We start from the raw sequence: 26,448 nt of genomic DNA on the forward strand, positions 1-26,448 counted from the left end.
CAAGATTTAAATATCTTTTATTTAATTAACAAAGCCTAATACTCTCTCTGACACATACTGCATACTTAGGTAATATTTGTTGTGCTTAGAAAACCTAAAATTCCTATTTAGATTTTCATGGACTTAAAGGAAGACAAAAGGAAGATCTTCTGACTAAATCATTCCTGTTAACAGGAACATTTCATACCAATATACTTACCATAATAAAGTTTGGGGGAAAAGTAACACAAAAATATATTAAGATGTTTACAAAGCTCAAATTCTAAAATATGGGAATTTAAACTCATGAAAGAAACCCTGAGAGGAAACTTTGGTATCTCTCAGATTTAACTTCTGAATTGTTTGCTTATCTATATTCCTTCCAAAGGGATCTTATGTTGTTTCTACAAACATAAAAGGTTCTGGACATGGCCAGTTATACGTGCAAGTAAATAAACTTTACAAAAGACCCATGTTGATTTTAGAAAGAATAACACGATAAAGGTGCTGTGCTACAATTGTTAACTTCACTGCTTTAGTATCATGAAATACCAGTACAAAACACTGTACAAGTATACTCTTTGCTACAGGGACATGGAACAATACATTTGTGTTTTTACCAGAATTCTGTATCACCCAGCCACTGTACCAATGGCTTTCCACAGGGATTTTCTACCACTCTTATGAAGTTTTACCATGAATAAAAAATCTCACAACTCTCTTAAACCACTGCAGATTTATATTTATCTTAATATTCCTGTCTTGCTGCTTTGGAGAACTGTCAAGAAGTACAAAATCACCTCAGGCAAGAGTTTTCAGTAGGTAATTTTGTTATTTTATGTTGGCCAAGATCTCCTTTATGTTGGCATTGCAAAGGCTCTGTGTACCTATATCGGGTTAGAAAAAGTGTTGTCTCAATAGCCCTCTTACAATTTAGGAATGCAAATTTCCATTTCCTTAAAAGTATAGAACATTACGTAGTTATTAGCTAAGCAGTAATTCATGAAACTCCATTTACAAAGGACAAATAACAACAGAGGACCATAAAGCCCTACGTGTACTAAAGAAAAACAAATTTTCAAATATTTCAACTGTTTTTTCTACCTCTAAACTCATTTAACCATATCACAAGTGAGAGTAACACCAGGCAATACAGAAAAAGTAAACTGCGCTAAACTGTCCAGAAATCAGCTTCTGTAACATATCTCACAGTTTCTAGCCATTTTGGCTAAGACCTTCCTTATGAAAAACAGACAAACAAACAAAAATGATGAAAGCAGCATTTACTTTGTTGGAAATGCAAAAAATAAAATAACAACACTGTAAGTTTCATAAAATATTTGCAACTAATTTTGTTTTTATAAATAAATAAAGTGGTGCTTATCTGTTTTTAAAGTTTTAATTATTCTTGCTGTTAAAAATCATTTAAAGTTATGTCAACTTTTAAGCATAAACATGTTTGGAAAACTGAACCACATTTTTAACTGCCATCTTTATGCTTTGTTCTTGGTAGAATCATCTTTGTTTCTTCTCTTAACATCCCAATTATAAACTCTGGCCATATCTGCAAGAATTGTCAAAGAAAATGCCAAAGCAATTCAAAAGATAATGTGCAATCACACACACAAAATACTAGTGTCTACAGCAAGGTGTAGTATCATCTGCCAAGCAAAGACTGGAATAAAATTCCACCAAAACTTAGTCAAGACCTCAAATCAATGATTGTTTAGCATAGTTGGTCAACTATAGTATTATATTTGACACATGTGTGCCTGACACTCCCAACAGTTTTCAAGAGAGCCCCTCATCCACAGTATTTCAAAGGTGGTTCAAAGCATAACCTGACATGCAATATTTAAATTATTACAATTTAATTATCGCTAATTTTATCTCTTACCCTCTGTTTGGCTTAATTTATGCAATCTATTCAGCATCTATATCTTTTCCTTTCCACAAGCACCACCCTGCATAGGCCTTCGCCTATCGGTGCTTTCTTTCCCAGCTCATGCCTTTGGCGGTATGTCCTGAAGGTACAATATTATCTTCTAGGTATTTTATCTTTTTTTTCCCTCTGAATGAAGTCTCCACATTACCAATCATGTGCTAACGCCTGCTCTAGGCCTCAGACAGGCCTTCACCCAACCCCTTAAAACCTGTCATGCACTACATGCTATGGAGGAGAGAGAACATGGAGCTCTTACACTTGAAGAGCTCCCAGTCTGGCACGAAAAACAAATTTTAAGTACTATATGCAAAGTGCTCAGGAATCACAGAGGAGCAACAGAACACCCTGAGAGGACTAGAAAATGTTCAGAAATGTTCTGCTGCTTGAGCTGAAAGATGAAAGATAAGATGGAGGAACCCAAGCAAATAGGGGGAAATCGGTCTAGGTAGGAGGAACCAAGTGTGGACGTATAAAGGGCACACCCCATTTAGGGGGTGAGGAAAACCACCTGGGGTGATTTGGACCTTGGGTGCACCAGGGGAGGACCAGGGCAGGAAATCAGTCAGTGGCACATGGAATCGAGACTGGCAGGGACCACCCCCTAAGAGTGCCCATGTGCATAGCTGACAAGTAACAAAGAACCACTGAAGCATTATAGCCAGAGGAATAAAAATAAGAAGTGTGACTCAGTGAATTCATGGCAGAGAGAGTGTGAAGGACTGGGGGGAGGAAAACAGAGTAGAAAACTGCCATATGACCCAGCAATCCCACTGCTGGGCATACACACTGAGGAAACCAGAATTAAAGAGATGTGTGTACCCCAGTGTTCATCACAGCACTGTTTACAATAGCCAAGACATGGAAGCAACCTAGATGTCCATCCTTAGACGAATGGATAAGAAAGCCGTGGTATATATGCACAATGGAATATTACTCAGCTATTAAAAAGAATTCATTTGAATCAGTTCTAATGAGGTGGATGAAACTGGAGCCTATTGTACAGAGTAAAGTCAGTCAGAAAGAAAAATACCAATACAGTATACTAACACATATATATGCAATTTAGAAAGATGGTAATGATGACCCTAGCCAGAGAGATACAGACGTAATGAACAGACTTTTGGACTCTGTGGGAGAAGGCGAGGGTGGGATGATTGGAGCGAACAGCATTGAAACATGTATATTATCATATGTGAAACATATCGCCAGTCCAGGTTCAATGCATGAGGCAGGGTGCTCAGGGCTGGTGCACTGGGATGACCCTGTGGGATGGGATGGGGAGGGAGGTGGGAGGGTCAGGTTGGGAAGACATGTAAACCCACGGCTGATTCATGTAAATGTATGGCAAAAAACACCACAATATGGTAAAGTAATTAGCCTCCAATTAAAATAAATAAATAAGAAAACTACTGACCCTTAGTTCTAAAAGGCCAAAATGAGTGTAACAGAGAGGTAAGAAGATTGACTCCCAGGTTTCTGTCTTGAATGACTGTGTGGGGCAGATGGAAAACGCCAAGAGCTGGGTTTCAACACAAGAGCCTTCCCTTTCTCTCTGCTAAAAGAAATCCTACATTACCTTTAAATACAGTCTCAGCCCTATCTTCTCAAAGACTTCTGAAATCACTCAAGCTCACATCTATCGCCCTAATTTTAAACTGCCTTGGTGTTGACTACCTGAAGTTGAATGACTTCTATTTTGCTAGGAAATGATCATTAGCTGTCTTATGTGTGTTTTGTCATTCTTTTTTTACACTGATCTCCTCACCAGCACATGCCCCACACAGCTTAGCACAGTTGTAGGAACACAGGAGACCCTTAATAAGAGCTGTGGAACTCTAGTACTTATCTAGCTATAAAGATTATCTTGAGAATATATTTGAAATAGAAATACTCATGTACTAAATTGAATTTGCTATTTCCACACTTTCACACCTCAAATTCAGATAAGTCTATCCATAAACTTATTTCAGTATTAGTTCTAAAATATGTCATTTACTACTGTTATAAAATCTGCAACTTAACATTAGTCTAAGAGTAAGGACATTCTTCTCATTAAAGCAATGCACATAAGAACATAAAAAACATTTTTCTCCTTTCCCTCCTTTGCCTTTCTTTAGCAAAGGATACTGACTTCCGTGGTAGTAAACTGATCTCGAAGAAAGTCAAGGTCTTCCTCAAGAGAATCAAGATTCTTTGTGGCCGTCAATAAATTCTTTTCCAACAACGCCTGAGCTTCATCAATATCATATTCAAGCATTACGTTCGCCTGCAGAGAAAAGCGTGACAATGAGTGAACACTGACTTTATGCTTCATAGGTTACAGCAGCAGTTGGCAAACTACAGCCTTTGGGTCAAATTTGGCCAGCCATCTCTTGTCCTAAGTTTTTTGGAAACCCAGCCACTCTTTATTCACTTAAGACTTTCATGCCGTAGTGGTGAGCCAAGTACTAGTTGTGACAGAGACCATGTGGTCTGCAACACCAAAAATATTTACTCTCTGGCTTTTAACACAATATTTATTGCCCCCTGAGTTAGAGAATATATTTACATACATTATATCATTTCCTCCTCAACTTCTCTACAGTGAAGAAAGTACGCTCTGAGAAGTCAGCTTACCTATGATTTCAGAGATACTAAATAAATGGAAGAATTAGGATAGGAACCAGTATCTTTAGTTATCAAACCCTATCTTTCTACCACCTCTATTGGGACACTAAATCAACTGAAGTAGTTGTTTCTGAGCTTAAGGTAGAACTTTAAAGCTTTCAAAGACATACGTATTATCTACATTTGGTCCATTAAGAGAAACAGCTAGCTTTAACTGCCCCCTTCCAACCTCCAACAGATGCCAGAGGCAAAGGCAAGGTGACCAAGTCTGGATCTAAGATCTGGAGTAACTGCTGACACTTGGGAAGGCATGCACTCTGTAACAGGGAACCGTACCTTTCACAGCTCTGAACTACCACCCGACTTAACACCAGGCATTTCCTGAACCACTTTCATCACATGACAAATGAAATTTAAAAATTACTCAAAGGATTGTTGTAAGAATTAATGAGACAACATGAAAGGACTTAGCACCAAGCAGGTGCTACACACTTATCGACTGAATATGCCAGTCCATTATAACTGCAAGTGAGTGAGTGAAAGCCGCTCAGTCGTGTCCAACTCTTTGCAACCCCATGGACATGGATTTCTCTAGGCCAGAATACTGGAGTGGGTAGCCTTTCCCTTCTCCAAGGGATCTTCCCAACCCAGGGATCGAACCTAGGTCTGCCACATTGCAGGCAGATTCTTTACCAGCTAAGACACAAGGGAAGCCCTTGTGATAATTAGAAAGCTGCATAAATTCAGACAATATTCAGTGCAAAGTAAATGCTTCTCCAAACCCAGATTCCCAATCTTACTTCTCAATTACTGATACTTATTAGCACTTTTTTTTCCCCCAGAAAATGTGTACACTTTGCTTACCTGTAACAAGAGGAAATAGAATATATTTTAAAACACTTCGTGTCAAAAACCATCATTCATTCATTCAAGTATATCTCCTTAGTTGATTCACTCCTCAAACACTGCCTTATCAGCCTCTCTACTTGACAGTCTAACAGACATCTGAAGACTGACATGCCCAAAAGACAACTCCAAGTCGTCCTGCAAACCTGTTAGTCCTTTGCATGCAATATGAGTCACATATATTTTTTCTTGTTGTCTTTTTACTTTGCTCATGGTTTCCGAGTTTTGAGGCCTGAAAAATAATCCTTATTCCAGGGCTACAATTTTCTGTGACTTGGTCTACAACTTTGATGATGTCACTATTTCATGTGAATACATGATCCATTTGAAATCCATCTCGTGTAAGGTAGGCTCCAGCCATAATTCTCAGGAGAGCACTCCCTGTTGTCCCAGTCTACTTTATGGAATCATCTTATCCCCACATGCTGATTAAGTGTGGGCCAAGGAGAAGAAAAACCAAGGAGGATAACCCCTAAGATCTGAGCTACTGGGTGGCTAGCTGTTCCATTTATAAAACTAAAACTAAGCAAGAATGGGAATTATGTTTGTAGAAATAAATGCATAAACTCTGAAATGTTACTGCTAACAGAAATCAGGAAGGAGGAACTAACAGAGAAGTGAGTTTCCATGTATGATCTGCCAACCCTTCATGGCCCTAGAGTGCCTCTCGGGGATGACTGTATAGGATAGCAGCAAGTGGAAATCCTCCCAATTTGCTACTTTGCATAGGAACTTGCCTGAGGTAGCAACACCTACCTATGTAGTCAGGCATGACTTGTTTGATCATGGGACTCAAGAGTAGTAACAGGAAAAATCACAGACAAGGTCTCTGAAATCATCACAACTGAAATGTTTGACTTTTTCAAATGGGTTCTAACCCCAAGGTTTTTATAATAATCTGTTCCCCCTTAAGTTCAGAGAGATCTTTCTAGAACTCATAAATTCTGATGATGAACAAACATCTATCTGAGGTTCAACAATACCTTCTGTTACATTTAACAGATAAGTACTAACTGGAGGGAAAGCCAGGTATTGGTCTATTTTGTTTTGACTGGAAGAGACTAGAGCATGTTTCTGCGGCAATCTTTCTCATACTCCTAGTCCCCCGCAATGCCACCCCTTCATTCCATCTACGGTCAAGTGCTCCTCTCCAACACTGCCATGTTGGGGAAAACACACTGCCTTACCAAATGTCAGCCAAGGAAGCTGTGACAATGACACTGACTTACCCCCAACCACAGACACACTTTATCGGTAGGAGGAACTGAAGCTTTGCAATACAGGTTGTCTGCCAATAAGAACCTGGTCTCCAGTGAACTGGTGGACTCCTTCAAAAAAAATAAATAAATAAATACATGACGGTACTGTAAACTGTCCATCTTAATACCAAGGTCATACAGGCAATTGCAGAGCTGAGCTTAAGCCATTTAAAACAGTCCCAGATCAGATAAGTCGCTCAGTTGTGTCCAACTCTTTGCAACCCCATGAATCGCAGCACGCCAGGCCTCCCTGTCCATCACCAACTCCCGGAGTTCACTCAGACTCATGTCCATCGAGTCAGCGATGCCATCCAGCCATCTCATCCTCTGTCGTCCCCTTCTCTTGCCCCCAATCCCTCCCAGCATCAGAGTCTTTTCCAATGAGTCAACTCTTCGCATGAAGTGGCCAAAGTACTGGAGTTTCAGCTTTAGCATCATTCCTTCCAAAGAAATCCGAGGGCTGATCTCCTTCAGAATGGACTGGTTGGATCTCCTTGCAGTCCAAGGGACTCTCAAGAGTCTTCTCCAACACCACAGTTCAAAAGCATCAATTCTTCGGCGCTCAGCCTTCTTCACAGTCCAACTCTCACATCCATACATGACCACAGGAAAAACCATAGCCTTGACTAGATGAACTTTTGTTGGCAAAGTAATGTCTTTGCTTTTGAATATGCTATCTAGGTTGGTCATAACTTTCCTTCCAAGGAGTAAGCGTCTTTTAATGTCATGGCTGCAGTCACCATCTGCAGTGATTTTGGAGCCCAAAAAACAAAGTCTGACACTGTTTCCACTGTTTCCCCGTCTATTTGCCATGAAGTGATGGGACCGGATGCCATGATCTTCGTTTTCTGAATGTTGAGCTTTAAGCCAACTTTTTCACTCTCCTCTTTCATCAAGAGGCTTTTGAGTTCCTCTTCACTTTCTGCCATAAGGGTGGTGTCATCTGCATATCTGAGGTTATTGATATTTCTCCCGGCAATCTTGATTCCAGCTTGTGCTTCTTCCAGTCCAGCGTTTCTCATGATGTACTCTGCATATAAGTTAAATAAACAGGGTGACAATATACAGCTTTGACAAACACCTTTTCCTATTTGGACCTAGTCTGTTGTTCCATGTCCAGTTCTAACTGTTGCTTCCTGACCTGCAAACAAATTTCTCAAGAGGCAGATCAGGTGGTCTGGTATTCCCATCTCTTTCAGAATTTTCCAAAGTTTATTGTGATCCACACAGTCAAAGGCTTTGGCATAGTCAATAAAGCAGAAATAGATGCTTTTCTGGAACTCTCTTGCTTTTTCAATGATCCAGCGGATGTTGGCAATTTGATCTCTGGTTCCTCTGCCTTTTCTAAAACCAGCTTGAACTTCAGGAAGTTCACGGTTCACATATTGCTGAAGCCTGGCTTGGAGAATTTTGAGCATTACTTTACTAGTGTGTGAGATGAGTGCAATTGTGCAGTAGTTTGAGCATTCTTTGGCACTGCCTTTCTTTGGGATTGGAATGAAAACTGACCTTTTCCAGTCCTGTGGCCACTGCTGAGTTTTCCAAATTTGCTGGCATATTGAGTGCAGCACTTTCACGGCATCATCTTTCAGGATTTGGAATAGCTCAACCGGAATTCCATCACCTCCACTAGCTTTGTTCGTAGTGATGCTTTCTAAGGCCCACTTGACTTCACATTCCAGGATGTCTGGCTCTAGGTGAGTGATCACACCATCTTGATTATCTGGGTAGTGAAGATCTTTTTTGTACAGTTCTTCTGTGTATTCTTGCCATCTCTTCTTAATATCTTCTGCTTCTGTTAGGTCCATACCATTTCTGTCCTTTATCAAGCCCATCTTTGCATGAAATGTTCCTTTGGTAACTCTGATTTTCTTGAAGAGATCCCTAGTCTTTCCCATTCTGTTGTTTTCCTCTATTTCTTTGCATTGATCACTGAAGAAGGCTTTCTTATCTCTTCTTGCCATTCTTTGGAACTCTGCATTCAGATGTTTATATCTTTCCTTTTCTCCTTTGCTTTTCCCACAGACAAATCAGGTGGAGGAACCGAGGGACAGAGAGGTAAAGGAGAAGGGTAAAGAAAGGACCACTGGGGCCACAGGACTGCGCAGGGAGTGCATGCATCCTGACTCAGCTACTTACTGCAACCCTGAAGGCTGTGGCAAGCAGCGCTTGTACGAACACAAACACATACACTTCAGTGCCTGGCACAGAGTAAGCACTAGACAAGTGCGATTATTATCATTTCATCAGCACTTCATGCTCAACCAACCAGTCTTCTGAAGTCTCTTATAAAGTTTGTGACATAAAAAAAACAGAGATGTAGCTACTCTGCCAGTCAAGTAATAAATCATAAATATATACACACACACACACATATATATATAATAGGTTAAATATTTTCTGAAACTTCATTTTTACACCCTGCTTTTATTTAACAAAAAAAAACGGGTGAGAGCTCAGAAGATTCTCAAATTCAGTTCTGCCAGTAACTAGCTATGTGACACTGGTCAAGTATACCCTCTTTGTAAATATTTCCTCAACTGTGAACTGAGAGCCACAAACAATAAAGACTATTCATTTCTTTTTGCACTTAAAATAATTTCAAGTTGCATTTAAACTTCACAAATACTACATATAAGTAAAAGACCCCAAGCAGTGTGGGCCCTAGAATTAAACCTGACTTTTGGTGGAAAGCCACATGTCTCACAGAAGCACACCATCTGTGATATCACTACATGTGCTTAGGAAGGCAGACTGGATCTTCCAGCACGGGTTCAAATACCAGTGACCAAGGAGTCAAGGAACACATGTCTCTGCTGAACTATCCTGGTTTGCTCATGTTTACAAACAAAAAAGGCACTTACTTTTTTCTTCTGCATGTATTTTAGAATTTCTAAAGTCTGCTTAATTTCAGGAATCTGGCCTTTTAGCCTGTGAATAAGAAAAAGGTTACTTTAGTATCTGGCACCAAGAAACAGTCTTACTAGCTTTGTACTTTCTATTGATATGTTTTGAGGACAATATGTAAATATGAAATAGTCAATATATTTTATATGTAAGATAGTTAATGAATTGTTTATTAAAATATCTAAGATATTTCAGACATAAATATTTACTAAACTACTTAGATATAATAGCAAATACTTACGGAACACCTATTGTGAACAGAGTCCTGTTCTGTATGTCAAATCCACCATTAGTTAACTTTTCTGGGCTGTGTGTGCTTAGTCACTCAATCATGTCCGACTCTTTGTGACCCCATGGACTGTAGCCTGCCAGGCTCCTCTGTCCATGGGGATTCTCCAGGCCATACCAGAGTGGGTTGTCATGCCCTCCTCCAGGGGATCTTCCTGAATAAGGGATTGAACCCAGGTCTCCTGCACTGCAGGCAGATTCTTTACCAGCTGAGCCACCAGAAAGTCATATCCCCCAGAGGTGATTCAAAGGTTCTACATTTAATTAGAATTGCATTTTAAATAGATTAATTTTTAAAATAACATGCATTCAAGTATTATATTCTCAACTGGAAACCACCAACCCAACAGCAGCAAGTGCAGGGACAGCTTCTCAGCACCTGCACTTCTCACAATGCAAAATCAACTGAATGTGTAACACACCACAGTAAGATACAATATAATTTCATGATCCTTTTAAACTTTGGGTGATTTTTCTTTAACTTTTATGTTGAAAAATACTATTTCTTTTCAAGTTAGGTAATAATTGTTACCTAAAAGTTAGGTATATATTATAATAATATAATAAAATTATAAATGGATCATTGGTTTGAACCCAGGAAATTTACGAAAACAATGATAGACATGATGAGACTGATCAGACTGAACCAACTGGACATCCACACATAAAAAAATGAATCTAAACACAGACATACATACACATTTCACAAAACTTAAGTTGATAATAAAATTATAAATGGATCATTGGTTTGAACCCAGGAAATTTACAAAAACAATGATAGACATGATGAGACTGATCAGACTGAACCAACTGGACATCCACACATAAAAAAATGAATCTAAACACAGACATACATACACATTTCACAAAACTTAAGTTGAAATGAATCACATATGTAAAGTATGATGCAAAACTATAACACTCCTAGAAGATAAAACAGGAAAAAAGCTAGATGACCTTGAGTCTGGTAATGATTTTTTAGATATTAATACCAAAGACATAATCCATAAAAGAAATAATTGATATGATAGACTTTAATGAAAAGACAAGCCACAGACTGGGATAAGATATCTGTAAAAGACACGTGATAAAGGACTGGTATCCAATATATACAAAGAACTTTCAAAACTCAACAATAAGGAACAACTGTATTAAAAAATGGACCAAAGGACTTAATACCCTACCAAAGAAGATATACAAATGGCAAATAAGCATATGAAAAGATGCTCCACATCATATATCATCAGTATCAGTTCAGTCACTCAGTCGTGTCCGACTCTTTGCAACCCCATGAACTGCAGCATGCCAGGCCTCCCTCTCTATCACCAGAGAAATGCAAATTTAAACAATGACATAACCACTGCACACCTATTCTGGGCTTCCCAGATGACACTAGTGGTAAAGAATCTGCCTGCCAATGCAGGAGATGCGTGTTTGATTCCTGGGTCAGGACAATCTCTTGGAGGCGGGCATGGCCACCCACTCCAATACTCTTGCCTGGAGAATCCAATGGACAGAGCAGCCTGGTGGGCTACATTCCATGGGGTCGCAAAGAGTCGGACACGACTGAGCCACTGAGCACACACACACCTATTACAATGGCCAAAATCCAGAATACTGACAACTCTGGATGCTGGTGAGGATATGAAGCAACGTTAATTTTCATTCATTGCTGGAGGGAATGCAACATGGTACAGTCACTTTAGAAGACAGTTTGTCAGGTTCTTACAAAACTAAACACATTCTTACCATACGATCCAGCAATCATGCTCCTTGGTATTTATCCAAAGGAGCTGTAAACTCAGGTCCACACAAAAACTGCACACAAATGCTCATAACAACTTTATTCATAATTGTCCAAACTTGGAAGCAACCCAGATGCCCTTGGTAGGCAAACGGAGAAATAAATTGTGGTCCATCTGGACAATGGAATAATATTCACTGCTAAAAAGAAATGATCTATCAAGCTATGAAAAGACATGCAAGAAGCCTAAATGCATATGACTAAATGAAAGAAACCAACCTGAAAGGGGTACTACATACTGTAGGATTCTGGCTGTAAGACATTCTGGAAAAGACAAAACTATGGAGACAGTAAAAGCATCACTGGTTGCCAGGAGTTTAGGAAGGGGAGGGAGGGATGAATATATTGCACGCAGAGCATTCTTACGGCACTGAGACTACTCTGTATGACACTATAATGACAGATACATGTCATGGTGCACGTGTTCAAACCCATCAAATGTACAACGTAAGAGTGGACACTAATGTAAACTATGGACCTTAGTTAATAAAAACATATCAATATTGGTTCATCAACTGTAACTAATGTTCCACTCTGGTAAAAGATATAGATAATGGGAAGGTTATACATGTGTAGGGGCAGGGGCTAAATAGGAAACCTCTGTACTTTATGCTCCATTTTGCTACAAAACTAAAACTGCCTTTAAAAATAAAGCTTATTCAAAATAATTTTAAAAAACTACTAGCAACTGATTCCCAAATGAAGTCACTCTCACTGACAACAGGTAACAATATGCTGAAAACACTCAAGGCCAAACTCAGAGAATACAGAATGAGACCTTTTTAGCTCTTTTGTTTTTGACGATTAGAAGCTGCCCAAGGCTTTCAAATGTTTCACATGGAAAAATGTGCAAAACTGTTCTGGGAGTCCTGTCAAATCACAGTATAATTTGTAACCAAATGGACTAAAAGCAGACTAAAAAAGCTGTGGTTCTTTCAGAAGACATGCAACTAAATATTATTAGAGGTCAGCATGTAAATAAATTCTAAATATGATAATGAACATGTACTTCCTGAATCATATAAAGGAAGTCACAGTACTGTGTGAATGAGGTTAGCATGGCAAACTTCTTTACAATCTGTGTTACTGACCTGGAAAATGTGTCACAGAGGCCTGCTGCTTGAAAAATAGTATCACTATCTGGCAAGACAACTCAGTGAAGAGTCGAGAAACACACACTTAGCACTGACTTTTTTTTTTAAAGCATAGCTTGAGGGCTACTGTTCTGTGAACTCTTTACAATTCAATATAGATGTCACAGGTCTCTCAATTTTGCTTTTTTGTCTATGCTGATATACGTAAATCAGAGAAAGATGTAGACGTGTTCATGTGTATAGTATCTGATAGACAGTAACATTAGTATGTTCAGATCAAATTGTTTTGGTCATACAAATGATTTCTGTTATATTGTTGAACATGTAGATATTACATGTAATATATAGGTTATGAAGCATAGCAATCAATCAAGCAGCTGCAACCCCGGACATCTCAGGAACTAGACCACCAAGGCCACTGTGCATGTCTGAGCAATACACCCACCCCACCCTTGTTGTTCATTCACTAAGTCATGTCTGATTTCCCACGACCGCATGGACTGCAGCACACCACGCTTCTCTGTCCTTCACTATCTCCCAGAGTTTGCTCAAACTCATGTCCACTGAGTCAGTGATGCCATCTAACCATCTTATCCCCTATTGCCACCTTCTTCTACCCTCAATCTTTTCTAGCATCAGTGTCTTTTCCAATGAGTCGGCTCTTCATATCAGGTTCCCAAAGGACTGGAGCTTCAGCTTCAGCATCAGTCATTCCCATGAATATTCAGGGTTCATTTCCTTCAGGATGGTCTGGTTTGATCTTCTTGCTGTCCAAGGGACTCTTAAAGAGTCTTATACAGCATCACAATTTGAAAGCATCGATTCTTCGTTGCTCAGCCATCTTTATGGACCAACTCTCACACCCATATATGACTACTGGCAAAACTACTGACATCACTAGAAAAGTGATGTCTCTGCTTTTTAATATGCTATCTAGGTTTCTCTCAGTTTTTCTTCCAAGGAGCAAGTGTCTTTTAATTTTGTGGCCGCAGTCACCATCCACAGTGATTTTAGAGCCCGAGAAGATAAAATCTACCACTGTTTTCACTTTTTCCCCATCTATTTGCCATGAAGTGATGGGACCAGATGCCATGATCCTAGCTTTATGAATGTTGAGTTGTAAGTCATTTTCATTCTCCTCTTTCACACTCATCAAGAGGCTCTTTAGTGCCTCTTCGCTTTCTGCCATTAGAGTGTGGCATCTGCATATCTGAGATTGTTATTTCTCCAGGCAGTCTTGATTCCAGCTTGTGATCCATTCAGCCTGGCATTTTGCATGATGTACTCTGCATAGAAGTTAAATTAGCAGGGTGACAATATACAGCCTTGATGTACTCCTTTCCCAATTTTGAACAAGTCTGTTGTTCCACATCCAGTTCTAACTGTTGCTTCTTGACCTGCAGACAGGTTTCTCAGGAGACAGGTAAGATGGTCTCATATTCCCATCTCTTATAAGAATTTTCCAGTCTGTTGTGATCCACACAGTCAAAAGCTTTAGCATAGTCAATGTTGCAGAAGTAGACGTTTTCCTGAATTCCCTTGCTTTTTCTATGATCCAACAGATGTTGGCAATTTGATCTCTGGTTCCTCCACACCCTGCTCTGTCCCCAAAAATAGCAGCTCTCCTGAACTGTGTGTTTATAGCCTCTTTTTTACTTCTTCAAATAGTTTCATACAGTTACGTGTATTCCTAAACAATATATTCTTTGCTAGTTTCTTGATATAAATGGGCTCATGTTAGTTGCATTTTTCTGGTGTTTGCTTTATAACCCAATCAAATTCCTAAGAGTTTTCTTTTCATCCATTTTCACTTCTGTGTAATATACATTTACAAATATAACACAACCTGTTCATCCATTCTCCTGTCAATGGACATTTGGGTCAGTTCTAGGTCTTTGTTATTCTATGAACAATGGAAATTTCTAGGTGAGAGGAGACACAGAAGGGAACTAGAAGGGAACTAGATCAAGTTTTCAAAGGGAGGAGCATTTAAGGCTAAAGGGCAACTTTCTAGTTGTTTTTCCTCCCTCTAAATTGCCCTGCGTGAATCACATTACCTACCCCATGACTGTGCTACTGCCAAGTTGCTTCAGTCGTGTCCGACTCTGTGTGACCCCATACATAGCAGCCCACCAGGCTCCCCCATCCCTGGAATTCTCCAGGCAAGAACACTGGAGTGGGTTGCCATTTCCTTCTCCAATGCATGAAAGTGAAAAGTCAAAGTGAAGTCACTCAGTCGTGTCCGACCCTCAGCGACCCCATGGACTGCAGCCTACCAGGCTCCTCCGTCCATGGGATTTTCCAGGCAAGAGTACTGGAGTGGGGTGCCATTGCCTTCTCCGACCCCATGACTGTAACAGGGCAGAAAAACAATACAATTGGCCAGAGGCAGGGAGAAGATCAGACTGAGGGCTGAGAAGAAAGTACTGGCCCCTAGTAGTTCTGTTCTCCCCATCATCCTCCCAGAGGAGATGCCAGTGAAACCAGTCAAAGAGAAAGGAATGGAAAGAATCTCCCAGAGCCTGAGGCACTTGGCTGAAGAGAAGGAGCATTTGTCTGATGGCCATGCCATAGAGTGTAAACTCTGCCCACCAGGAAGGACTTGAATTACTCACTCCCACTTCCACACATATTACTGGCCAAAGGGAATGGATATCCCTGAGGGAATATGAGCTGACAGGGGAAAAAATGGTCATCTGATAAACTCAACTACAAAATAAAACAAAGAAAATAAACTCAACGACCTCTACCAGATGAAACAAGTGCAGTTTAGTTCAGTTCAGTCACTCAGTCATGTCCGACTCTTTGTGACCCCATGGACTGCAGCACGCCAGGCCTCCCTGTCCATCACCAACTCCTGGAGTTTACCTAAACTCATGTCCATGGAGTTGGTGATGCCATCCGAATACTAAAGATTATACAGTGAATATTTTTAAATACCTCAAAAAGACAAGACAGGATACTGGTAATATAAAAAAGAAACGAGTAGCTGTAAGAACCAAAAATACTAGGTTTAAAAAATGTAATGGCTGAAATAAAGGACTCATGGATAGCAATCCATTTAATCATCAAAAGACAAAATTACTGAAGTCAGCAGAAAAAAGGAAACAATAAACAGAAAGGCAAGGCAGAATTAGAAGAGTTAATTAACATCCACATTAACACGAATCCCAGAATGAGAAAAGGAAAAAAATTAACAGATGATCGAAAAAAAATGATAATCACAAAATTTCCAGTTACAGAAATTTATAAAAGCACATAAAAATTCATGTGTTAAAGAGACCACCACATGAAAATTATGAATTAATAAGTAACTTTTCAAGTGGAAGGTAAATTTATATGACAGGGTGCAAGAAAAGATAAACAACATGTGTAAAGAAAAGGTTAATATCCACACTACACAGAGCCATCTGCTGTAAAACAATCAACCACAGAAGTAGTTCTGTTGCATAGCTGATATCACAGAGGTAAGGGAACTTTCAGGAGGAAAAATAAGATAATAAAACTGGAAAACGCTTTGAGTTGAGCAGTGAGGACTACAGAAAAGCATGTGTCTCGAGGCAGGTGCCAATACCAGCTGGAGACCTGAGCCTGGGCCCCTGACTCACACTTCAGTTGGGAGCTCACATATTTAAGTGCAAGAACTAGGAACAGGGTTCAAGAGGTCCAAGGCTGATATAGATGCACAGCTCCCAAAAAGCAAACTCCTCTATGCATAAAAGCAATCCATACAGGTATCCATGGCTACTGGAACCTGAATATAAGTCAGTTAAGAAAGAATTTAAGAAAGATAGCCTCAAAAAACACAAATCTGTATACAGGTCAAGAAGCAACAGTAAGAACCAGACATGGAACAATGGACTGGTTCCAAATTGGGAAAGGGGTATACAATGCTGTATGTTGTCATCTTGCTTATTTAACTTATATGCAGAGCACATCATGCAAAATGCCGGACTGGATGAAGCACTAGCTGGAGCAAGATTGCCAGGAGAAATATCAATAACTTCAAATATGCAGATGACACCACCCTTATGACAGAAAGCAAAGAAGAACTAAAGAGCCTCTTGATGAAAGTGACACAGGACAGTGAAAAAGCTGGCTTAAAACTCCAACATTCAAAAAACTAAGATCATGACATCTAGTTCCTCACTTCATGGCAAATAGATGGGGAAACAATGGAAACAATGAGACAGACTTTATTTTGGGGGGCTCCAAAATCACTGCAGATGGTGACTGAAGCCATGAAATTAAAAAACACTTGTTCCTTGGAAGAAAAGCTATGACCAACCTAGACAGCATATTAAAAAGCAGAGACATTACTTTACCGACAAAGGTCCATACAGTCAAAGCTATGGTTTTTCCAGTAGTCTTGTATAGATGTTAAGAGTTGGACAATAAAGAAAGCTGACTGCCAAAGAATTGATCCTTTTGAACTGTGGTGTTGGTGAACTCTTGAGAGTCCCTTGGACTGCAAGGAGATCCAACCAGTCCATCCTAAAGGAAATCACTCCTGAATATTCTTTGGAAGGACTGATGCTGAAGCTGAATTCCAAAACTTTGGCCATCCGATGTGAAGAACTGACTCATTGGAAAAGACCCTGATGCTGGGAAAGATTGAAGGCAGGAGGAGAAGGGAACGGCAGAGGATGAGATGGTTGGATGGCATCACTGACTCAAGGGACATGAGTTTGAGCAAGCTCCGGGAGTTGGTGATGGACAGGCGTGCTGCAGTGCATACAGTCACAAAGAGTAGGATGCGACTGAACTGAACTGAAAACAAAAGAGCTGACAATCTTGAAAGTATCCAAAAAGAAAAATGAGCTTATCTAAATAGATAGGTTGGATTAAAAAAAAAAAACACAACACCATATGTTGTTTACATGGAACACCCTTAAATATAAATAGTAAAAACAATTGAAAGAAAAGGCACTGGAGAAGATATACCAAGAAAATGTTAGCCACCACTCCTGGGCATATATCTGGAGAAAGCCATGATTCAAAAGGATACATGCACCTCAATGTTCATTGCAGCACTGTTTACAACAGCCAGGACATGGAAACAACCTAAATGTCTATGGACAGAGGAATGGATAGAGAAGATGCAGTACATATGTACCATGAAATATTACTCAGCCATAAAAAGGAATGACATCATGCCATTTGCAGCAACATGGATATACCTAGAAATTGTGATATGGAGTGAATTAAGTCAGACAGGGAAAGACTAATATCACGTGACACTGCTTACATGGGGAATCTAAAAAAAAAAAAAACCAGGTACACATGTACTTATTTACAAAACAGAAACAGACTCACAGATGTAAAAAACAAACCTATGGTTACTAGGGAGGAAATAAAAGGTGAGGGATAAATTCAGAAATTGGGATTGACATATATATACTGCTGCTGCTACTGCTAAGTCGCTTCAGTTGTGTCCGACCCTGTGGGACCCCATACACGGCAGCCCACCAGGCTCCACCATCCCTGGGATTCTCCAAGCAAGAACATCGGAGTGGGTTGTCATTTCCTACTCCAATGCATGAAAGTGAAAAGTGAAAGTGAGGTCGCTCAGTCCTGTGTGACTCTTAGCAACCCCATGGATTGCAGCCTACCAGGCTCCTCCATCCATGGGATTTTCCAGGCAAGAGTACTGGAGTGGGTTGCCATTGCCTTCTCCGATATATACACTACTTTACAGAAATCAGATAACTAGTGAGGACCTACTATATAGCACAGGGAACTCTGTAATGACCTATATGGGAAAAGAATCTAAAAAAGAGTGGATACATGTATATGTGTAGCTGATTCCCTTTGCTATATGGCAGAAACACAGTATCTATTATAATTCAACATACACCAACAAGTTTTTAAATGTTAGCCAAAACAAAGGTGAAGTAGCTCTAAGTTTCCAAAAAAACTGACTAAAACAAGAAGCATTATTTTACATGGGTTTAAAATCAGCAAGAAGATTTCATAATTCTCAAACTGCATGTACCTAAAGAAACAGAGTAAAAAGCTTAAAAAAAAAGGATAGAAATTATTTCAGGTTAAGATGGAGGCAGACCCAACATGTACGCTTCTAACTGTTCAAGTAGCCAGGGAAAATACACACTTCCTTTGCAGCCAGGCAGCAGAGAGCTGTTGAGGTGACAGGGACAAACTGAGAGGTGAGCCGATTTCTTACAGCCACTTTTACCAAAGAGAACATGAAGGAACGTTTCTGTTTATAGCAACATTCCAGCTTATTAAGAAATAAAAAATAAATAACTGAATTAGAACATCAGCATTTTGCGACTCATCATTAATGGATTGAGGAATTAAGTATCATTGTAGGAGAGAACTAGATACTATTTACCTCTTAATGGAGAAACCATACACAAACCTATGAAAGTATTACCAAAACAAAAAAAGAGAGAAAGAAACAAAAGAAAAACCTGATTATGAACAAGACTGCAGAGGCAACTATCAATGTATAATACACAGAAAGGGCAAAGAAACATACTTGAAAAGCCCACAGCTGCTGTGAAATTTAGCAACATCCTTCTGAATAACCCACAGATTATAGATCTAAGTGTGAGATAAACAATAAAGCTCTGAGAATAAAACATGAAGAGAATACCCTCATGAACTTGAGATATCTCTTAAACAGGATACAAAAAGCACTAACCATTAAGGGAAAAAAACCTGTTAAATCAAAGTACATTCAAATTAAATGATAAGTCAAACAGGATGTCCACAGTGTATCCTAAAAAGAAAGAGGAATTCCCATCTAAACACCAACTTTTGTATCTCTGCCTAAGTGGTACCCTCACACCCAGACTACCCTTCCTCCCTTTAGTCTGCTTCTAAGCTCATAACCAGCCTTCAACATTCTACACAGCTATCTGCTCCTCTTGGAAGTTTCCCCTGAACCCCTGTGTCTCCCTGCAGCTCACCCCTTCCCCTCTGCTAACTCATCACTCTGTACCACAGCACCTTAACTGCTATATTTTGTGTACTTCTTTTATTTACATACCTATCATGCCACTAGACTACACCCCTACTGAAAGCAGATATTGGTATTTTACCCAAAAACAGTATCTGACACCTATTAGGAACTCCATAACATTTGATATCAGAATGCTGGCACATGTGTATAACAGGTCTCCATAAGTATTTATTACAGTGAATTGACTGCATAAGCTACTATAAAAACATAGGGGAATAAAGGACTGAAAATGGGAATACTTTTGGCCCAAGCTTATTAGTTATGAAATCTTGGGAAAGTCATAACTTCCGTGGGTCTGCCATCTCATTGGCAAAATGAAAAAATGAAGTAGACATTTAGGATGTTATGATCCTAGATGCTATGGAATAAGGACCTCAATACTCATTCTGTTAGGTTTTCAAAAGCATCTTAGACTGACAACAGCAAGTGCTGGTGAGATTGAAGAACTGGAACTCCCACACATTGCTGTAATGTAATATACAACAATAATTGCATATAATGCAATTATAATTGCATATAATAACTGCAATAATGTAATACTGCTGTAATGTAATAATGTAATGTGGCTGTATAATATGCTAAAGCCACCTAGGATTTTTGGCAGTTTCTTATAAAATTAAACATACTTACCATACAAGTCAGCGATTCTACCTCTTGGATAATAATCCAGGAGAAATGAAAATATATGTCCATGGAAACATTTAAAACCAAATGAGGAAACAACCCAAATGTCCATTAATAAGCAAATAGATAAAAACAGACAAAAACTGTGGTAAACCCACATACAGTGGAGAATGACTCAGCACTAAAAAGAAACTAATGTATTGATACCCACAGTACCATGGATGATGACTCTCAAAACCACTATACTAAGTGTAAGAAGCCTGACATAAAAGAGTAGTTACTATATGGTTCCAGTCATATGACGCTCAAGAGCAGACAATACTAATTTATGGTGAAAATAATCAGAACAGTGTTTGTCTCTAAGAGTGAGCATGGTTGGCCAGAAAGGACCGGGAGGAAACTTCCTGGGTAACAGAAATGTTCCATATGTTTATCTGGGCAGTGGTTACAGAAATGGATACATTTATCAAAATTCATAAAACTGAATATTCAACACATAGACATTTTATCTGTGTGCAAATTATCTCAATCTTTCAAAAGTTTCAGCGATGTAATATTAATCTTAAAAACTTAGAAATTTTTACACTTACCTCCTTTTTTTTTGGGCAAGATTGAGTTCCATAAACTTATATTTCTGATACTGTTCATCCAGCTTCTTCAGTACAATATCTGCAGTCTCATTCCCAGGCTGTTTCATGAAGGAATCTACATCTTCCTTTTAATATCAAAAAGAATACATTAAGAATTTTACAATTCATACCTCAGATTTTTGACTGCTTTAGCTTTTTTAAAACATAAAAGGAGCTTGGGGGCGAGGTGGGGGGGAAGAGCTTGTGTTTCTTTTTCTCCAAAGACTTGTTTTTAACTTTTTTAGTTATAAAAAGTTAGAGACCATTTCAGACAGTGCAAATATGTTATGTAGTCAATGTATTCTTCTCCCACCTTCCTATTTACATATAGGGAAAGATGACCTTGCTGAGTTATATATATGCCATGCAGCACTCACAGTAAATACAAAAATTACCAACAAACATGTCATTTAGTCATGTGCCTTAGCCACAAAATGATTCAAAATTATCCATTTTATTACTTACAATTTTAACTCTACAAGCTCTGCCATAAAAATCATGCTAAATATGGTCATTAGGTTCCCAAGAGAAGCCACAAATACTTCCTTAAGTTATCAACTGATCGAAATAAAGTAAGCCAAAGTGTAAAAGTGTTAGTTGCTCAGTCGGGTCCGACTCTTTGTGATCCCATGGACTGTAGCCTGCCAGACTCCTGTGTTCATGTAATTCTCCAGGCCAGAATACTGGAGTGGGTTGCCATTCCCTTCTCCAGGGGATTTTCCGCCCCAGAGATCAAACCCGGGTCTCCCACATTGCAGGCAGACTCTTTACAATCTGAGCCACCAGGAAAGCCCAAGCCTAAAAGGCAAACAAAACAATCTTTTCTAACAGGAATAAATAAGCAAAAGCAAAGCAATAAAACTGAACAGCATTTTTAATGTATATTACACATGCTTATCCCTGAAGAAAAGCTAGTTAAATAGATAACGATCAAGAACTAAGTGAAACTCTATGGAAACAAAGGAGATTCTCTAAGAACCTTCCAGTAGTTTAAACAACTTTAGTCCTTCAATACAGGAAACTTAAATTTAGACTTTTGCTGCTGTATTTCATTCTCCTTGCTCATATCTAAGCTTCTAATAACATGTGCTGGAAACATTTCTTTTCCTATAACAATCTTTCTAGGAAGATGCTATCTCCATTTTATTTCCAAATTATCTTACAGTTTCTGGGATCTTTGCTTATCTGGGATAAGCATTATTCTTATCCATGCTTACTAGCTAGGGTTTCCCTGATGGCTCAGCAGGAAAAGAATTGGTCTGCAACACAGGAGATGCAGGAGATAAGGGTTCAATCCTTCGGTGGGGGAGATTCCCTGGAGGAGGGCATGGCAACCCACTCTAGTCTTCTTGCTGGGAAAATCCCATGGACAGAGGAGCCTGGCAGGCTATGGTCCATGGGATTGCAAAGAGTTGGATACCACAAGTGACAACAGGTGAGCACGTGCTTACCAGCTCGAAGGGAGTATTTTAGCCAAAACCAAGCAAGAAGAAAAAGCAAGAGAAACAAAGCAAAGGAGTGAACTATGAAGCCATCAAGTTAGACACTGTAAAAGAAAACTGAAAAGGTGAGCCTGAGGCAACATCTGAGTCCTGCATGGTGATCAAGTGTAAGGAGATAGCATTTTGGAGATAGCATCTTCCTAGAAGGATTGTTGTAGGAAAAGAAATGTTTCTGGCACATGTTATTAGAAGCTTAGACACGAGCAAGAAGAAGGAACTACAGCAGCAAAAGTCTGTGGTTAAGACCCAGAGGCTGCATGGCTTGAATGCTGGCTGCATCACGTACTAGCTGTGTGGACCATGAGGCAGTTGTTTAACTCTTGTCTTGGCTTCAATTTCCTCATCTGTAAAAGAAAAAAGTGCCTCTTCCCCACAGGGGATTAAATGAGTTACCACATGTAAAAGACTCAGAAGAGGACACAGTAGCTAGTAAGTGTTCAACAAACATTAGATATGGCTAAGGGAACAGATGGAAGCACCAAGAATTCTATCCTGGGGTGGTGGTCAGGAAAAACTACAGAGGTCATATCTGAACTAGATGTTAAGAGATGGGAGCAGCCAAACAATGGACAAGGGGGAAAAAGATCAATTAAAGCAGAGAAAGAAAAAAATTACTGTACCAACTGGAATGGGGAAAAGGCAGTCTGACTTCTAACCACTATGGTACACTGCCTCATTACCGAAATGAGTATGTATTAAGTATCTACTTGCAATACTGAAAGCACATTCTCTGTTTCTCAGAAGAAATATGTAAGTAATGTTATCCTTATTTCAGTTAAAGAAACAGAGGGGCTCAAAGTTGTAAAACAATATGCTCAAGATAAATAGCAACTGGGAAGCAGAGGCAGAATTCAAACTCTAGTCTCAAAACCAATGTTCTTTATAAAATACGTTATTTCCCATTAGTTGGGGAACATAAAAATATTTATATAAATTTGGATTGTTTATATATTGTATTGATAGAAATTTTAAAGATCTAGAAAAAGCAACTCATAACATTTCAGAGAAAATGCATTTTAAGATAACACTTAATATAGCCCCTTGATAAACTTTATCTTCCTGAATCAGATTTCTGAAGCCATCATTTGTTGAGCACCATGAATGCAGGATTTTAAGGCACTATGGAAATTCAATCTGACATTTAGTTATGAGTTTATACTGTGTGTCAGGAACTGTGCTAGGATCAGGGGAAATGCCAGTGAGCAAGATAATGACCTCACTAGAGGTCTGGAGCCCACAGACTGACCAAGTTTAAAGCTTGGATAACTCACTTACACATTGTGTGACTTGGGGCAAATTACTCAAGGGCTCCGGGGCTCAGTCTGAACATGTACAAAATGAGAATAACAGTACTTGCCTCTTCCTGAGTTGTGTAAAAGCATTAGGAATGTGCCTGGTACTCAACAAATTTTGTCTCTTGTTGATGATTAACTGGGAAATGAGCGGAAAGAAATACATGGCACATTTCAGGGACAAAAATAAATAAATAAATAAAATAGGAGAAAACTGAATCAGTCAATGCAAATATTCATAGAGTGCATATAAAAGTGGTCTAAATAAAAGACAGGGGTCTTCTGAACGGTGGAAGATTTCATCAACAAAAAGCCAATCCAGGTTCGATGCATGAGACAGGGTGCTCAGGGCTGGTGCACTGGGACGACCCTAAGGGATGGGATGGGGAGGGAGGTGGAAGGGGGGTTCAGGATGGGGGACACATGTACACCCATGGCTGATTCATGTCAATGCATGGCAAAAACCAGTACAATATTGTAAAGTAATTAGCCTCCAATTAAAATAAATAAATTTTTTAAAAAGGCAGAGATTAAGACAATATTGGGACAAAGCAAAAGGTGGAGAAATTTCCATTAAGGTTTTATAGTAGTTCAGCCAGAACTGAGTGAACAAAGATGGGTGATACTGGCCTGGAACACCCATCAGGTTTTCTCAACACTCAACTAGCTCTCAAACACTATTTCGAGAACAGCCTTATGGAGAAACAGGATTGAAAGCCTCTACGTGCTTCTCTGTTTGGCCTTGGTTTAGTCTCCCCGTTCAGTGAACCCTCCAACACGGCATTGCCAGCTTCCTCTGTGAACTGCACCCAATGGACTCTACGTTGTTAGAACCATGTACCTCAAAGTAATTACAAGTGGCTTCACTTTAGACAACCTTCTAGTGAGCGCCGGCAGCCAGCGGGCTAAGGCCTCCATGGCCTAGCGGGTTCCACATGGCCTTCGAGAGCTTTCCCGGCCGACGCGCCCATCATGGGGTCTTCTTCTGAGGCCACAGGCCGCCGCAGCCCTTCCACACCCGAGGTGTCATTTCCGAGCGTCACACCTGAGCCCCAGCTCCGTTACCCCGTCCCCCTCGGTCTCCTCAGAACCCAGGCTGAGGCTCCAGCTTCTCACCGCCTCCCGTCTTCTCGCAAGCGGGGTCGGAACCTCAGGCCGCGGAGGGCAGAGGAAGGCGGTCCCTCGAAGCGGCCCCGCCTCCGCCCCCGAGTCCTCCGCCCCAAGTCCTCCGGCCCCGCGCCCCCTTAGCGCCTGTGACCTGCTCGGACGGCAGGCCCCCTCCCAGGCAGGTCCCGTCCCAGTTTAGTCCGTTCAGGCCGGAGCGCCCCCTCCCAGGTAACTGGGCCCAACGGCTCTCCCTCCAACAACCAAGGCCCGGGTGAGGGGCCAGGAAGAAAGGGAACAACAGCGTAGCATCAAGCACCCGCTGACCACTTACCACAAAAACCGCTTCAGGAATCCCCAGGTGGAGTCGCCTCCCGTTCCCAGCGGCCACTTCTCCCACACCACAACCGTCCTTAGAGGCCGCCATTTTGGAGAAGCGAGCGCGCGACTAACGTGCCTCGCGAGCGGCCTGTAGCCCGGGGCCTGTGATTGGCTCAGGTCACAGCCGCGGGCCCGCCCCCTGGCCTGGTAGTCTGTGCGTTCGTTGGCTTACAGGAAATACCCGCCCCGTCCCCGCTCGGCAGGGTCGCTCGATCTGTGGGTTCTAATTGGCTGCGCGGGTGAGTGACAGGCGTGGAAGGGCCGCGGAGGCGAGGCTGGCTCTGCGGGAAGGACCAATACCGAGTCCTGGGAAAAGGGATTCCGGGGGTCTTGTGGGTGGGGCGGCGGGCTGGAGGATGCTGACAATCACGGAAGAAGCCGGAACGGACTACCAGCCTGGAACAGGCCTCTCCAGAACCTTCGAAGCTACCCGATCCCTTCTCGAACTCAAGCAGACACGAGACCTAGACGCCACCACGGGACTTGGGCCTCGGTGACATTCTGGGCCCACGATCCTCGCGAGCTTTTTGGCCCCTGAAGGGTGCTTGTTTTGAGCCTGCTTCCGAGGGGACCTAGTGGCTTGATTCCAATAAATACCCCGCCCGTTGCATCACAATTTACTGAAAGCCACCTTTGGTCAGACTCTCACCACCAGCTCAAACGTTTTCCAAACTTCACACTGTACATATTAATACAAAATCCTAAGAACTTTCCCGATGTTTCTAGACCCAAGGAATCCCCAAGCTCATCCACCACTACACCCGTTTTCTGACATCGAAGCACCGCGTTGGTTCCTGCCTTGGGCTTCCCTGGTGGCTAAGTGGGTAAAGAATCCACCTGCCAATGCAGGAGATGCAGGAGACATAGGTTCGATCCCTGGGTCAGGAAGATCCCCTGGAGAAGGAAAGGGCAACCCACTCCAGTATGCTTGCCTGGGAAATCCCATGGACAGAGGAGCCTGGTGGGCTACAGCCCATGGGGTCACAGAGTCAGACGTGACTTAGTGACCAAACCACAACCAAGAAACACGGACGTCTCTATCTTGCCTGCACGGGGTAGGAAAGGAGCACAGGTGAAGACACTATCCGAGTTATTTAAAAATTAAAATGACAATGGGTACCAACAAGGCTGTTGTAAAG

General features: G+C 40.7%; 1 protein-coding gene across 1 annotated transcript; it reads right to left on the reverse strand.

Moving 5' to 3' along the window:
* Window positions 1–25,405, reverse strand: VBP1 (VHL binding protein 1). Its single transcript, XM_061408909.1, has 6 exons — window positions 25,263–25,405; window positions 20,992–21,116; window positions 9,561–9,627; window positions 6,667–6,765; window positions 4,052–4,190; window positions 1–1,543 (listed from the first exon to the last, which is right to left on the reverse strand). Exons 1-6 carry the CDS (start codon window positions 25,353–25,355, stop codon window positions 1,473–1,475), a joined length of 594 nt encoding a protein of 197 aa, XP_061264893.1. The 5' UTR covers window positions 25,356–25,405; the 3' UTR covers window positions 1–1,472.
* Between the last annotated feature and the right edge of the window lie 1,043 nt (window positions 25,406–26,448).

This window comes from Bos javanicus, chromosome X, assembly GCF_032452875.1.
Source record: "Bos javanicus breed banteng chromosome X, ARS-OSU_banteng_1.0, whole genome shotgun sequence".
Taxonomy (NCBI): Eukaryota; Metazoa; Chordata; class Mammalia; order Artiodactyla; family Bovidae; genus Bos; species Bos javanicus.